The 12,589-nt window shown below is 38.7% G+C and overlaps 1 protein-coding gene across 6 annotated transcripts in view; it reads right to left on the reverse strand.

The window, feature by feature from the left end:
• AFAP1 (actin filament associated protein 1) overlaps window positions 1-12,589 on the reverse strand; it is a 120,257-nt gene that overhangs the window by 3,765 nt on the left and 103,903 nt on the right. The window contains exons 12-19 of one of the 6 annotated variants that reach the window (XM_035324338.1): window positions 11,347-11,464; window positions 9,581-9,838; window positions 7,909-8,023; window positions 5,931-6,095; window positions 5,070-5,260; window positions 4,179-4,340; window positions 2,298-2,360; window positions 2,154-2,204 (exon numbers count right to left, since the gene is read on the reverse strand). In XM_035324338.1, coding sequence (XP_035180229.1) covers window positions 2,199-2,204; window positions 2,298-2,360; window positions 4,179-4,340; window positions 5,070-5,260; window positions 5,931-6,095; window positions 7,909-8,023; window positions 9,581-9,838; window positions 11,347-11,464 — 1,078 coding nt within the window. In that variant the 3' untranslated portion in view covers window positions 2,154-2,198. The other 5 variants (XR_004750284.1, XM_035324339.1, XR_004750285.1 and 2 more) reach the window with 5 other exon arrangements.

The following is a 12,589-nucleotide window of genomic DNA, read 5'->3' on the forward strand; positions in this document are numbered from 1 at the left end:
ACAAGTTAGTTAACACTGCATTTGTTTCCCATATACAGAATCCAAGTTGACCTATTGCTCATTGAATTTAAGAAATCCCTTTACTTTTCCATCCCTCGGTTTCTCTGCCTGTTAACTGCAGATGACACTGACCACCTACAGCAAAGCATGTGATCTGTAATGCTTTCACCCATGTATTTCAGAGAAAGGTATCGCTATTGCCATTTCTTCTGCCACAGAAGTGAAAAGTCACTATGAGATTGCTATAGCTAAACACCTCATTTAAGGAAACTTGTGGCTATTGACTTGGGTGATATTTACAGTACTTCCTCATATTACATCAGAAGATGTGAAGGAGGATGTGAAGGAGCCTAGGACACGCATGATGTACCAACTCCCTTAAACACATCCATACAGAGATCAGGAAATAAAGAAGCGCCAAAGGAGCTGGCCTCTCACTGAAATAATCTCTGTGGAGCAATTCCACAGCTGCTCCTAGCCAGGAACTGAGGTCTACAAATTCCTCTCCCACCCATCGACTCTGCAGAGATACTCTGCAGGCAGCCTGTTAAGTTGGCTCCCAAGCCGAATTCCTGAGTTTAACACCCATTCCACACTATTTAAGAGCTCTAGCTGAAAACTGTTACTTATGTATGTAAATATCTGTTTCTGCTGCTGAAAGCAGTAAAAGCATTAGTTTGCCTGAACAGCTGCATGACCGTGACACCTCTTCAACCATTGTAAAGCACCACTAAACTCACAGTCAGTGATTTTAGCAATGCAAGAAAAAAAATAGTAGGTTTAGAGCAGGTATAGAACAGTTTAGTATTTTTAAATCTTTTTTTTTTTTTTTTTTTTCCCATCTATTAAGATATAATGCATTTTTAAGTATTCAATTAGCGCTTTAAATTATGGTAAGCCCAAATTTAAAACACAGGATTGGTGAACTCTAGATTACTTTGAAAAGGAAGCTAAATGTATATTCTCTAAGTCTTTGCTGCCAAAGCTCTAAAGGAAGTCTTTGGCTGAGCAAGTGGGAAGAGAATTTTTTTTAAAGATGTGTTAAATAAGCCTTGAAAGCAGCAGTTTCTGCAGGTGCAGAAGGAACATCTCCTTTGTTTCCGTTGCTCCAGCAGGTTCAAGTCAATGAAAGAATGTTTAAGTCAACATTGACAGACTGAATGAGAGCTGGGAAACCAGGAATGCTCATTTTCTTTTCCAAGCACCAAACATGAGCAAAATGGAAGCTGCTGACCTTCACCAATCCAACAGTTTTGAAAAACAAATTAGATGCAATCACTGCAGTCTTCTTGCTACACATAAAAAAATTGATTTTAGAAAGTCATTTGACCTATGAAACACACTTAAATGGTCACTTTATTCTTGCACAGCAAGGATATTGGGAGTATTTTACTTAACTCACAATGCTAATGCAAACTGCCATGTTCTACATTTTAGTTAGAGTCCCCATTGCCAACACAGTAGATTATTGAAATCACGGTTAAAAAATTGTTCTGACTGCTGAAAAATATACTTTCTTAAAAACAAACAAACAAAAAACATTAAAACACAGATGTTACGAGAAAAGTTAAAAAAAAAAAAAATATCCAGATAAGTGTATGCATACATATGTACAGTGTTTGTCTTAAGTACTCAACCACCTTGTTGCTGCTTTCAGATTTATCCCTAGATCTGTCTTCTTACTTCCCTCTGTATTCCCCTCTCATGGTGATGCATCTGGAGAGATTTCTGCTGGAGTAGAACACCCCCCTGGGGGCAGCACTCTGCCACACAGCTCTAACACAGCAGGCTGGACAGTGCACACGTTCTGCAGCAGCAGCTGCCCCAGCAGAGAAGGGTGCAGTGCTCAGGGCTGCTGAGCACAACAGTGCCAAGAGGGTGGCTGCGAACAAAAGGGTGACTGGTGACAAGCTCAGCATCCTGGGTGCAAGGATGGAGTGAGAAAGGAGGCATTTGGTGCATTTAAATGCATAGTGGAGAGGAAAAGGAGGAATAAAGGGCATTTTGAATGCTTATACAACCATAACAGTGGGCGATTTGCCAGTTGCTGAACACACAAGCATTAGCATGGACATGAAATCCGTTTCACTCCCACACATTGCACTGACAGTCATGCACCAAGAGCCAAGTAAGTTCTGCTCTGGGATACTCACGTGCGACTCCCTTTGTTTAGCCACATCTATAAGGCCTGGGCTCACTCATAACTGCAAAAGGCCAAAAGAATTGAGAGCCAAATTCCACCCTCACATATGCACATTTAACTCCCACTGAAGGGCGGGTGTGCTGCAGATGCATACCTGATGGCAGGATTTGGCTGCTGCTCCTTGCGAATGGGCTGAGCACAGCTTGGGTTGCACCGTCTAATTCAGCAAAATTTCACCGTTAATATTTAGTGCATGAGGTTTTTAGGAAAAAGCTGTTAAAGCTGAATTGGATAGTCTGAGTTATTTTTCCCAGGGTAGGAAATACACTTAGTAGCTCCATAGCCTTTCAGATTAGCCTGATTTTATATGCAAGATTGCTGTACAAAAGGACTTGACCAAAATATCATGCGTGTAGCGATATCAAACATCACAGCAGGATGCTTCCTGTATGGTGCAAGTTGCTCACAAAAATTAACTACAGCTGCAAGGTATTCTTTACATCATTTTTTTTCAGGCTTTTATAGTGCCCAGGTTTCTTCAACTCTAAAGATTAAATATGCCTGTGTAGTCTGCAGCACGTCTGAAACAAATCCACGCTCCCTTTTGTCAGGTCTGTGCTCTAACTGCTAGACCATATTTTACCAGTAATGCTGTGCTAACATGCAAATCTAAGACTAAATGTATAGTTAGAGATTATATGGGACAAATTATAGCATAAATGGAATACAAAGATAAGCTTCAGATTACATGAATCCTTCGTCAGGTTTGAAACAGAAGAATCAAACTTCAAAGTTAAATAGAACTGAAACTAATTACTCCCAGTTTAATTATTGTTATCCGACTTAAATGACAGAAAATGCCATTGATGACCATGGAAAAGAGGAAGGAAACTGCAGAAGGTGGGTGGGGAAGTGCTCACATAAGGTACAGCACGAGAATTAATTAATGGCTTGGGCAATGCAGAGAGCTTAACCGAGGCTGGGAGAGACACAGGGAGAAACCAGGATGTGTCATAAAATCAAATCATTTGGTGAGCTGATGATGTTTTATAATCTAGTACATTTAGGTGCCAGGCTTATGCCTGACATTTATCACTGTAAATGTGTATTATCAATGAAGACTGTAACTGCTTTTAACAAAAGATATTTTAAAAATCCCTATCTTGCAGAGTATTTTATTCTGAGAAAAAAAAAGGAACTGCAAAGAAGACAGATGTCTAAGAGTATTATTGCTTATAATTACAATTTGAAATGAACTACTAAATCAACAACAGCTCGGGGCAGAGCTATTGCTGTCACCCTTGGTTATATGCTGCCCACATGCCTATGTTGCTGGCAAATTTAGCCCACAAGAATGGTCATGCAAATCTCATTGAATGTAGAGCACAAAAATTAAAAAACAAAACAAAACAACAAAAAAACCTGTAACAATACAACAAGAATGCAAACTTCAGCCTGGTACTTGTGAGATTATATTAAATTAATTTCTACTTGAAATGTACATTAAGAGTAGTTAAATTGCATAATGCACTTTCAATTACCGTAATGCAGAACCATCCTGTTTTGTGTCAGCTAGCAAATACCAAACCTGAAAATGTGTTGCATCAGAACACTTACTATAACTTTTCAGCCACTTTTCAGCTATACTGGTTAGTATAACTTAGTGGATTTTGGATGGACTGTCTACACCACAGACCACTTACTTTGCAAATTAAATTTATAAAGGAGCAGAGAAAAACAGGGAAAGAGAGGGAAGTAGAACTAAATCTGTCTGTCAAAGTACTTATCAGTTCTTCTGGAGACAACTCCCCGAAAACAACCCTGACTGGAGGACAAGCATTCAGTATTTATAAAGTAATACAAATAATCTAAATATTGTACAGTCTCTTTTTAAACCTAAATTTTACCGACAGAAACAGAAGGAACCTATCTTCCTCTCTCTCTACCTCTGTCCCTCTACATGAAAATAAGACATTTTATTAAAAAAAAATAAAAAGTAAGAAGGACAGAGAAAGAAAGCTACATGTCTTCTCACCTTTGCTTTTCGAAGTACATGGCCTCGACATGGAGAATTATTTGATGAAGGTGGTCGCTTCAAAGCTGCTGCACTGTTCACAGGTATTGAGCACTCAGTATCACTGGTATCACAACTGGAGATTGGAGAGTTTTCCAAAGTTCGGTGCTTGAAAATTGGAGACTAATAAAGAGTGAAAACCCTACCTTGAGTTTCCTCCAAATAGTCACACAGGCAGTATTGTTCATCTAGACTTAGAAATGCAGAAACTATTTTTAAAGAAATCATACTCATGATAATATTGAATAAATGAAAATGGGGCTAGAACAAAAGAAAAAAATAGAAATTCTGTGTTCTGTGATGAAAATAAATGTTCATTTTCTGTCATATAATAACAATGGGTCATAGGGAGGAATTGACATCTATCTTAGATCCCTCTTATAGAGTTACCCAGCTGCTTCAGACACAGCTCCATAGCATGAGTGAGGTTGCACGCTCCATCAGGAATGTGTGAGATGTCGCAAAGGGTGACAGTGGAACCAAAACAAGCAAGTCTCAGCCACTGCATGATGATTTGGTGCATTTAAAACTTTCCTTGGGATGGAGCAATGTCTCAGTTTATGCTCTTGCAAACACTGAGGACAATGAAGCATCAACTTTTGTGCATTATCGTAACACAAATAATAGCTACATACATACTACCTGTGGTTCCCATGTCTTCCTGCTCCCATTGCTCTAGAAAGTGCATCAGATGTAAGTGAAGAATGCAAGTAACGCAGAAAGGAAATAATTATTTCTGTTGTTATTTCCTGTGCTTCAAATTTTTTTTGAAAACTCTCACTTCACACCCATTTTGCTGGAGCCCTTCTAACCCATGGTACTGGGGTTTGCATATTCAGTAGATTGGCATACCTGTGGGCTTGATGTTCCTGACTTGGGCTCAATAGCCAAGCCCAGTGTGATGCCACCAGCCAAGGCTTTCTTAAGGCTCTCCTTCACCTCAGTGAGTTCTAGCTCCAGGTTTACACGCTCAGCCTCTTTTGCCTTACATTCCTCTTCCAGCTTCTTTAACTTGTCTTCAAGAATCACTTGGGTCTTCTTGCCTGTCATCCACAAAAATGTTATTTCAACAATGAGCTTAAACTGACACTTAAAAAAAATATTTTCTTTTTAAGAAGGTAAAGAACAAAGGTTCAAAAAATAAATGACTACACAAGAATGTTGTGTAGTCTGCAAAAAAACAAAACATTTTTCCATGTAAAAAGTCTAGTAACAGAAACCAAATGCGTTCTTTTCAGGTTGCTTCCCTAGATTTCTAGTCTAGTTGCAAATCAGTATTCATTTTGTTATTCTCCCATGTCATGAAAACATAATAAGCTAGTCACAATAAAATTATTCATGTGTTCTGCTTGTCTTAAGTCCCCATCACAGTTATATCATTGGTATACATATATCACAGAATCACAGAATTTTCTAGGTTGGAAGAGACCTCAAGATCATCAAGTCCAACCTCTGACCTAACACTAACAGTCCCCACTAAACCATATCCCTAAGCTCTACATCTAAACGTCTTTTTATATATGTGTATATACGCATCAATTCATATATATACACACATATATTCATACATTATGTATGTATATAAGTATAAAAAAACAAATACAGATATTACAGAGCATAGTAAACATCAAAGCCAAACCTCATGTAGTTCCATGCCTTCATCACACAATGCAAGGCTGGGAAATTAAGCCTACTGAAAAAAACACCTCATACCAGCATTGACTTCAATGGCAGCACGTAGATCTTTTCTTTCTTTTCGGAGCTGGGCCAGCCTATTCCGGAGCACTTCCTTCTTCTTTAGCAGCTCCTCCTCTTTGCTCTGTAGCCTCTTTGCATCTGCCTCCACGCGATTCTTCCCATATTTATACTGCTCTGCATCTGTACATATTAGATGGCAGTTATTTATTTGATCCAGTTGGTTCCTGCCTGCTCCCATTCAAATTTTGATCACAGGTTAAAGTGGGACACATGAAAAAACTTTAGTTTTCTCAATTTAACTTTGGGTTAATCAGGCTTTTGTAGCATAGATGTTTTTGCATAGATGCTTTCTCAGCTGTTCAGGCAGCCCACTGCCTCAGTGACTTGGTTAAATTAACACTAAAACCCCAAACTATGCCCTAGGTCTGAACATCACAAGAAGCACTTCATGAAACCAGTTTAATACCACTCTTCCACTGGCTTTTTTTGAAGGTCTGTGATTCCTGCCGACTCTGAAGTGCAGCTACAGAAATGCTATGGGACACACAGTTTGTTCTCTAGGTTTATATGTGAAAGATGAGAAATACCACATTGGTTTTTAAAAATGGCCTTGCCCTTCTCTGTAGTTCAGAGAAAGAAAAAGAGGCTTCTCTTTATCTCTGAACCCTTGATTTTTAATTGGGAGTGGTCAAAGGAAAAATTTGGTTGCCATTTTTACCTATCTCCCATTTCTATTTCAAGTACCTAAAACACACACCTTTTCTCACCTGACTGAACAGAAGACAATGTTACTTAAGAGCTTTCTTTCTTCTTCTTTTATTTTATTTTATAATTTTCCGTACAAATGCTTTCTTTTCCTGGCTCACATATATGTGTTCTAATTTATTTCACAGCCACTTCTATACCTGTGCTCCAGCTGCAGACTCAAAGGAAATAGGTCACCACACAGATCAGTTAGTCTGCATATTTAAAGGCAGTAAACCTCGCCTAAACCATTCCTGACCAACAGTTGTCTAACCAGTTTTAATTGGTCTTTAGCATCTGAGATGCCTTTACTTAAACAACCTATTCCTGTACAAAATAACCTGTGCAGTTAGAAAGACTTTTTTTTTTTTTTTTTTTTTTTTTTTCCTAAAGGCTAACCCAACTTTCCCATGTTCCAGTTATATCCACGACTTCTTAAAAAATTACCATGGGCTGAAAAAGCCACGTTCATTCCTTCATTAGCAGAAGCCAAATTTTGGAATCTATATCTTAAAAATTATAACTCATTCTTTGTCTCTTCTTCTTTAAAGAAAACTATCCTTGTTAGGCTTCTTTTTAATTGCTAAAAATTATAGTATTGGAAATTAGACAAGTTTCTCCTCATAAATTCCTTTCTTCCTATAAAATTCCTTTACTGAGCCTTCATCTCAGGAAGCATATTTTCATATTACCTACAGGCAATCTACCTGCCCAGAAGAATCCACGTTCTGAATTTGCTGTTTATGGATTGAAATCTCATCTAAGGAAGCTTTTGAGCTTTATAGTTGTCTTCATTATTTTGTTGTACCTTTTTCTTTTTCATTAAAGATAAGAGTAATTCTGCTTATGAACAATATAATGTTCTAACATCTTTCCTAGCTTCTCATCATGCTCTTAAACAGGAATACAGAATTATTCTTTGCCTCAAATGAAGAATCATTACTGATCTTATTTTATTTTATTTTATTTTTTTTCCTTCTGCTCTCATGACTTTTTGCAGCCACGGGGCCACATTTCATATTTATCATTCTGCCCATAACAACCTTTTATCTCATGGCATGGCTGGAGTAACACTGAGTCACCAATGTACACAGTATCTCCTATTCAAAATCTTGGTGGGCACCTCCTGCCTAGTCTCTCAGCCACTGAATTAAAACTTAGTGGTTCTTTATCATCTGCCAAAAAGACAGCTGCCTTTTGTATCCTCATGTCTGCATTCACAGTGGCACCAGTGAGGAGATATACTTACTGGATGCTGTGCGCTTCACACAGGACACTGACTCAGGTTTCTTTGGTTGGCTGTTTAATGTTCTCACTTTTCCCGAGATCCCATTAGCAGTTGCAGGAGGTTTCTTGCCTTTAAACTGTTTGAAAATAAAAATACAAAAAGGCTCTGGCTATTCCTGTGCCACTAGCATTACAGTTATCCTTTCATCAAGGCGAAACTTGACAAAAAAAAAAAAAGTTGCCTTCTCAAAGAACCTTAACAGACTGCATTGATCCAGTTGGAGACGGCACATCCTTCAGGAATTTTGTTTCTGAAAGGTGCCTGCTCAGCAGGATTCCAGAAGTGAAAACACCAGGAAACAACGATAATGAGTGGATGAGCACCCCATCTCTAGTGATATCCTGTTTTCCAAATTATTAAAAAACTCTGGCATTTACTGTACTAAGTCATTGTGAGGCACAAGAGTTTCACCTCATAATAATTTCACACAGTAAAGATTCTTGACACACAGGTTTTTCAATGTTAATTGCATACAGAAAGACCCAAAAGGGTTTGCCACACAAAAATTTGACACCCTCTTATTTACTATATGGTCTTTCCATCACCATGGTATGTGGATTTATTTATTTATTTTTAATGATACAGTTATTACACATTTTTAAGTATTAGGAGTTAATGCATCAACCTCCTCTTCTACAATCTCTAGCTACTAGTTAAAAGTCTTCTTACTTAAAAAAAAAAAACAAAAAAACAAAAAAAAAAACGCAAACTCTTATAATGGCCGGACAGGACCATGATCTTGGAGGTCTTTTTCCAACCTTAAATGATTCTATGATTCTATAAATTTACCACAAAAAGTATGTTTCACATCTAAGGGGAGTAGTATGGACTGAAACCTAGGATGAGAAATGCTGTCCTGCCTACTCCTGGTGTTTCAATCCAGAATGTGTTAGCCAGGCATGAGGCATACCCGTGACACAGTATCTTCACCTGCTTCTAAAAGCTTTTGAGGACTGAACTGAGATCGCAATGAGAAGCCTGCTGCAGAAGACTAGAATCAGGGAACTTTATTGCAGAAGCCCCATCTTTGATTCGGCAACTTCACTGAATGCTAATATTTGAATATGAGGTTTTTGTAGGGTTTAAGTTAACACACAATTGAACAGCTACCTGACACAAGGAAAATAACTCTTATCTAACTGTGCAGTTTCAGATTAGATTAAAAGCCACATATCTCTGTGATACTTTGACAGGCTTATGCCAATGAACAGCTTTCAGGGCCTGGCTACAGGCTATCACAACCAAGTTGCTGTCACAACCAAGCCATATATCTTTTTTTTTTTTTTTTTTCCCTAGTCCTTATTCCTTGCCTAAGGAGATAGAAGGTGTCTCAATATGCATTCAGGTTAAGTTTGGAAGGGTATAATTTATTTTTTGATATTATCTGCAATCTGTAAATTGTCAAGAGCTTGTGGGGAAGGCCTTCCCCATGTGCCACGAGGAGACAATGTTTCCACAGCAGAATTTACAATTTAGGAAAACTGCTTTATGGGCAGTAACTTATGACTAAATCCCAAGCACTTCAGTGCTCAGGATGACTGAAATAGCCCACCATCCTTAAGATAACAACCAGATAAACAGAACAGACAAAAAAACAACAAAAAATATTGTCAAGTATTAAATAGTACAGTACCTGCGAGACCGATCCCCTCCCCACAGCAGAGGTATTAGTGACAGACTGAACAGAAGACAGATTGGATGAGACAGGGTGTTTGTAATGGTTAGAGGAGAGTTTGTCAGTAGATAACCTATTGGTTTTTCTGTCAGCTGGCGGATAGCGTGCAAAGATTTTTGGAGACGGCAAGTTATCGTACAGGCCTGCATTATCATAAAGCATTTCTTCTCCAATGTTCCTGCTACGGGAAGAAGGAAAGCCATCTTCGGGTTCCCACTGCAACACACACACTTTGGCAGTTAGTAAACAATACACCATGCAGAACCTAACTGAAATTACAACATTAGTAAGATTTTTGACCATAGCAAGCCCTCTGCACTTAGCAAGCATATGCTTATTGCTCACACTTGAAGCTAACTACTTAGTAAGGTGGGAGAAGGCACAGTGTGGAAAGGAAGCATTGCATTACATGGTTTATAGCCTTTGCATTTCAAAGAGAATGAGCAAGCCAGTGCTATCCTATCACTTTCCCATTCACAGATTGTACCATCAGTATAGCTCTAACACTGAGAGGGCACAAGGAGAATGTGTTAACAAGAGATACTCACGGGCTGTGCAGATGAAGCTGTGGGATTACATCTGGTACATACGTTGTTAAAAGTAATAATGCCTAACAGCTAGCTGAAGCTAAGAGTTTTTTTTGTTTGTTTGTTTCTTTTTGTTTCTTTTCCTTCTTCAGGCTATATGTCTTTCCAGTGAATACCAGCTGCTGGAATGTTAGTATTACATTTTCTTTGCTGGAGGATTATTATTCTGAGCTAACTAACTAAAATAGCTACAGGCCATTTTTTTTTTTTTTTTTTTTCAGAAAAATGGAAAACTCAACAACAATACTCCAGTGATTCATTCAATTAATCTTAAAAGAAACCAAAGGCCTGGTTGCCAAATATCCTTCCTTAATCCATCCTGGATGTGGCAGTATGCTACTCTTACAAAGGCTTAAGCACATCCAAGAGCTACACACAGAGACTACCCACCCCCCATGCTGTTGCGTGCAGTTCCCAACAGGGTTTTTTCCTACCATCTTTCTGACATTACTAAGACATGATGGAGGCCTGTACTTGCAGTCCAGTTAGCACTTGGAGAAATGAATTATTCTGAGCTCAGCCATCATGGGGGTCTTTATGAAGCAGCCCAACTTAAGGGCTTCCATATCTCGCCTGTAAATTTTCTTGAGGACCATGTATTACTTTGGGTTAATATCCATTATGTGTTAAATGCTATTGCATGGCTGCCTATGATCAGCTCTGCAAGTTACAAGGATGGAAGTGAACCCTGTGGCTCCCCTTTGCGATCTGCAGTACCTGCTCTCATGAGAAACACAGCCCCAAGGATGGAAAAGTGTTCTGTTTTTTGTTTGTTTGTTTGTTTGTTTTTCAATTGAGACCAACAAGTGCCTGGTGTAACTGAGTACTCAATTTTGCCAGGTCCAGTGTGATTGAAAAATACCCCCTTAAGATGGTATTGTATTCAAGGACTTGGCAACGAATCATCAACAGGCAACTGCTTTCTAAATGCACGTTGGCTCACATGCAGGTTAATGTAAGCAATATGTCCCACATCCCTAATATCCTATAGGTGTGAGGGAAGTTTGCGGTCCCCAGTCAAAAAAATAGGACTTCATTTGGAAACTGCCCAGTGGGCCTTTTTAGATAATATAATTTTCAGATGTCCATGCATTCAACACATGCAAACCATTTGTTCTGTGTAAATTCAATTCTTACCGATCCATTTATGCAGGGAACATCATCATAATGAAGTGCCATTCCACTCGGACATGAGTAGCCATTGGCAGTGCTTCCCCGGTACGGATTTGTGGATATAACTCGCCTGTTCATAAAACTGAAAAAAGCAAAATAAAAATAATAAAAAACAGCATTTGAACCGAGTCTAAATGATGATTCAGTGGTATGTTCCCTGCATCTGATTTTGTAGTCTGGAAGCACATATCTTCTCTCCTTCTGCAGGAAAGCTGAGGACAGTTTTCCCTTTGCTACTCACATGTTACTGCTAGCAGCCAATATTACACCATATGTTTCTGCACTGTATTCTTACAGCAGGGATAAGGCTGTGTGAAAGCCAGGATGGCAACAGCTGTAACTGCTCAGTGGCATGTTTACATGGGAACCTGCTGATCTATGTTATAAACCAGCTTGCCAGTGTCACATAAATGTTCCCTTGTTGTCTGCATGGGGGAGAAGCAGGTGTTTCTGAGTGCACACGTCTGGGGGGATGAGAACTTGGAATCCAGAGGAACAATAATTAAATCCAGAAAAAAAAAAAAAAAAAAAAAAAGAAAAAAGAAGTGGAAGTTGGATAAAATCTGAGTCAACACATCCATCAAAATTTGCAGGATAATTTAGTCCCCAAATTCTGGGGATTTTTCATGTCCACGTCAGAACTTTTGGCTAGGTAGAGTTTGCACAATGGCACTATGCTTTCCAGCTCTCTGTCTGGGTAACTGTGTATGTAAATACTCCATATTCTCATTATTGCTGTTTCACACAGTGGATGTGTGAAATGCTCCAACTGCTTCAAAAGGGATATATATTTTTCCTTTTGTTTTCTCTTCCCAAAATCTACTTTGTAGCTTTTGTTACTGGAATTATGAAGAATATCACAGACTACAGTGGGCTTTGTGTTGGGAGCAAAGATCTAACAATGCAGAGACTGACAGAATCAGGCCCAATAGCAATAACAACATCAAGAGTTAGTTTTCCTTTCTAGCAACCTCTGAAATTGAATGAGGTATGAAGTGAGATCCCAAATAATTCCTACAGATTCGGGTATATGTGAACGGGAAAACAAAGCTTTCCATCTCAAACAATGGGACTATTCAGGCTCTGTGGTGATATTCATAAAATATGACAAAGCCCTACTAAACCTGAGAGGGTCTTCTGTAGTGCTGGATAGAACTCAAAAGTTCTGTGGTTTCAACGTTTGCTTTCTTTTGGCTTTGGAATAACA

The sequence above is a fragment of the Oxyura jamaicensis genome, chromosome 4 (genome assembly GCF_011077185.1).
Source record: "Oxyura jamaicensis isolate SHBP4307 breed ruddy duck chromosome 4, BPBGC_Ojam_1.0, whole genome shotgun sequence".
Classification (NCBI taxonomy): Eukaryota; Metazoa; Chordata; class Aves; order Anseriformes; family Anatidae; genus Oxyura; species Oxyura jamaicensis.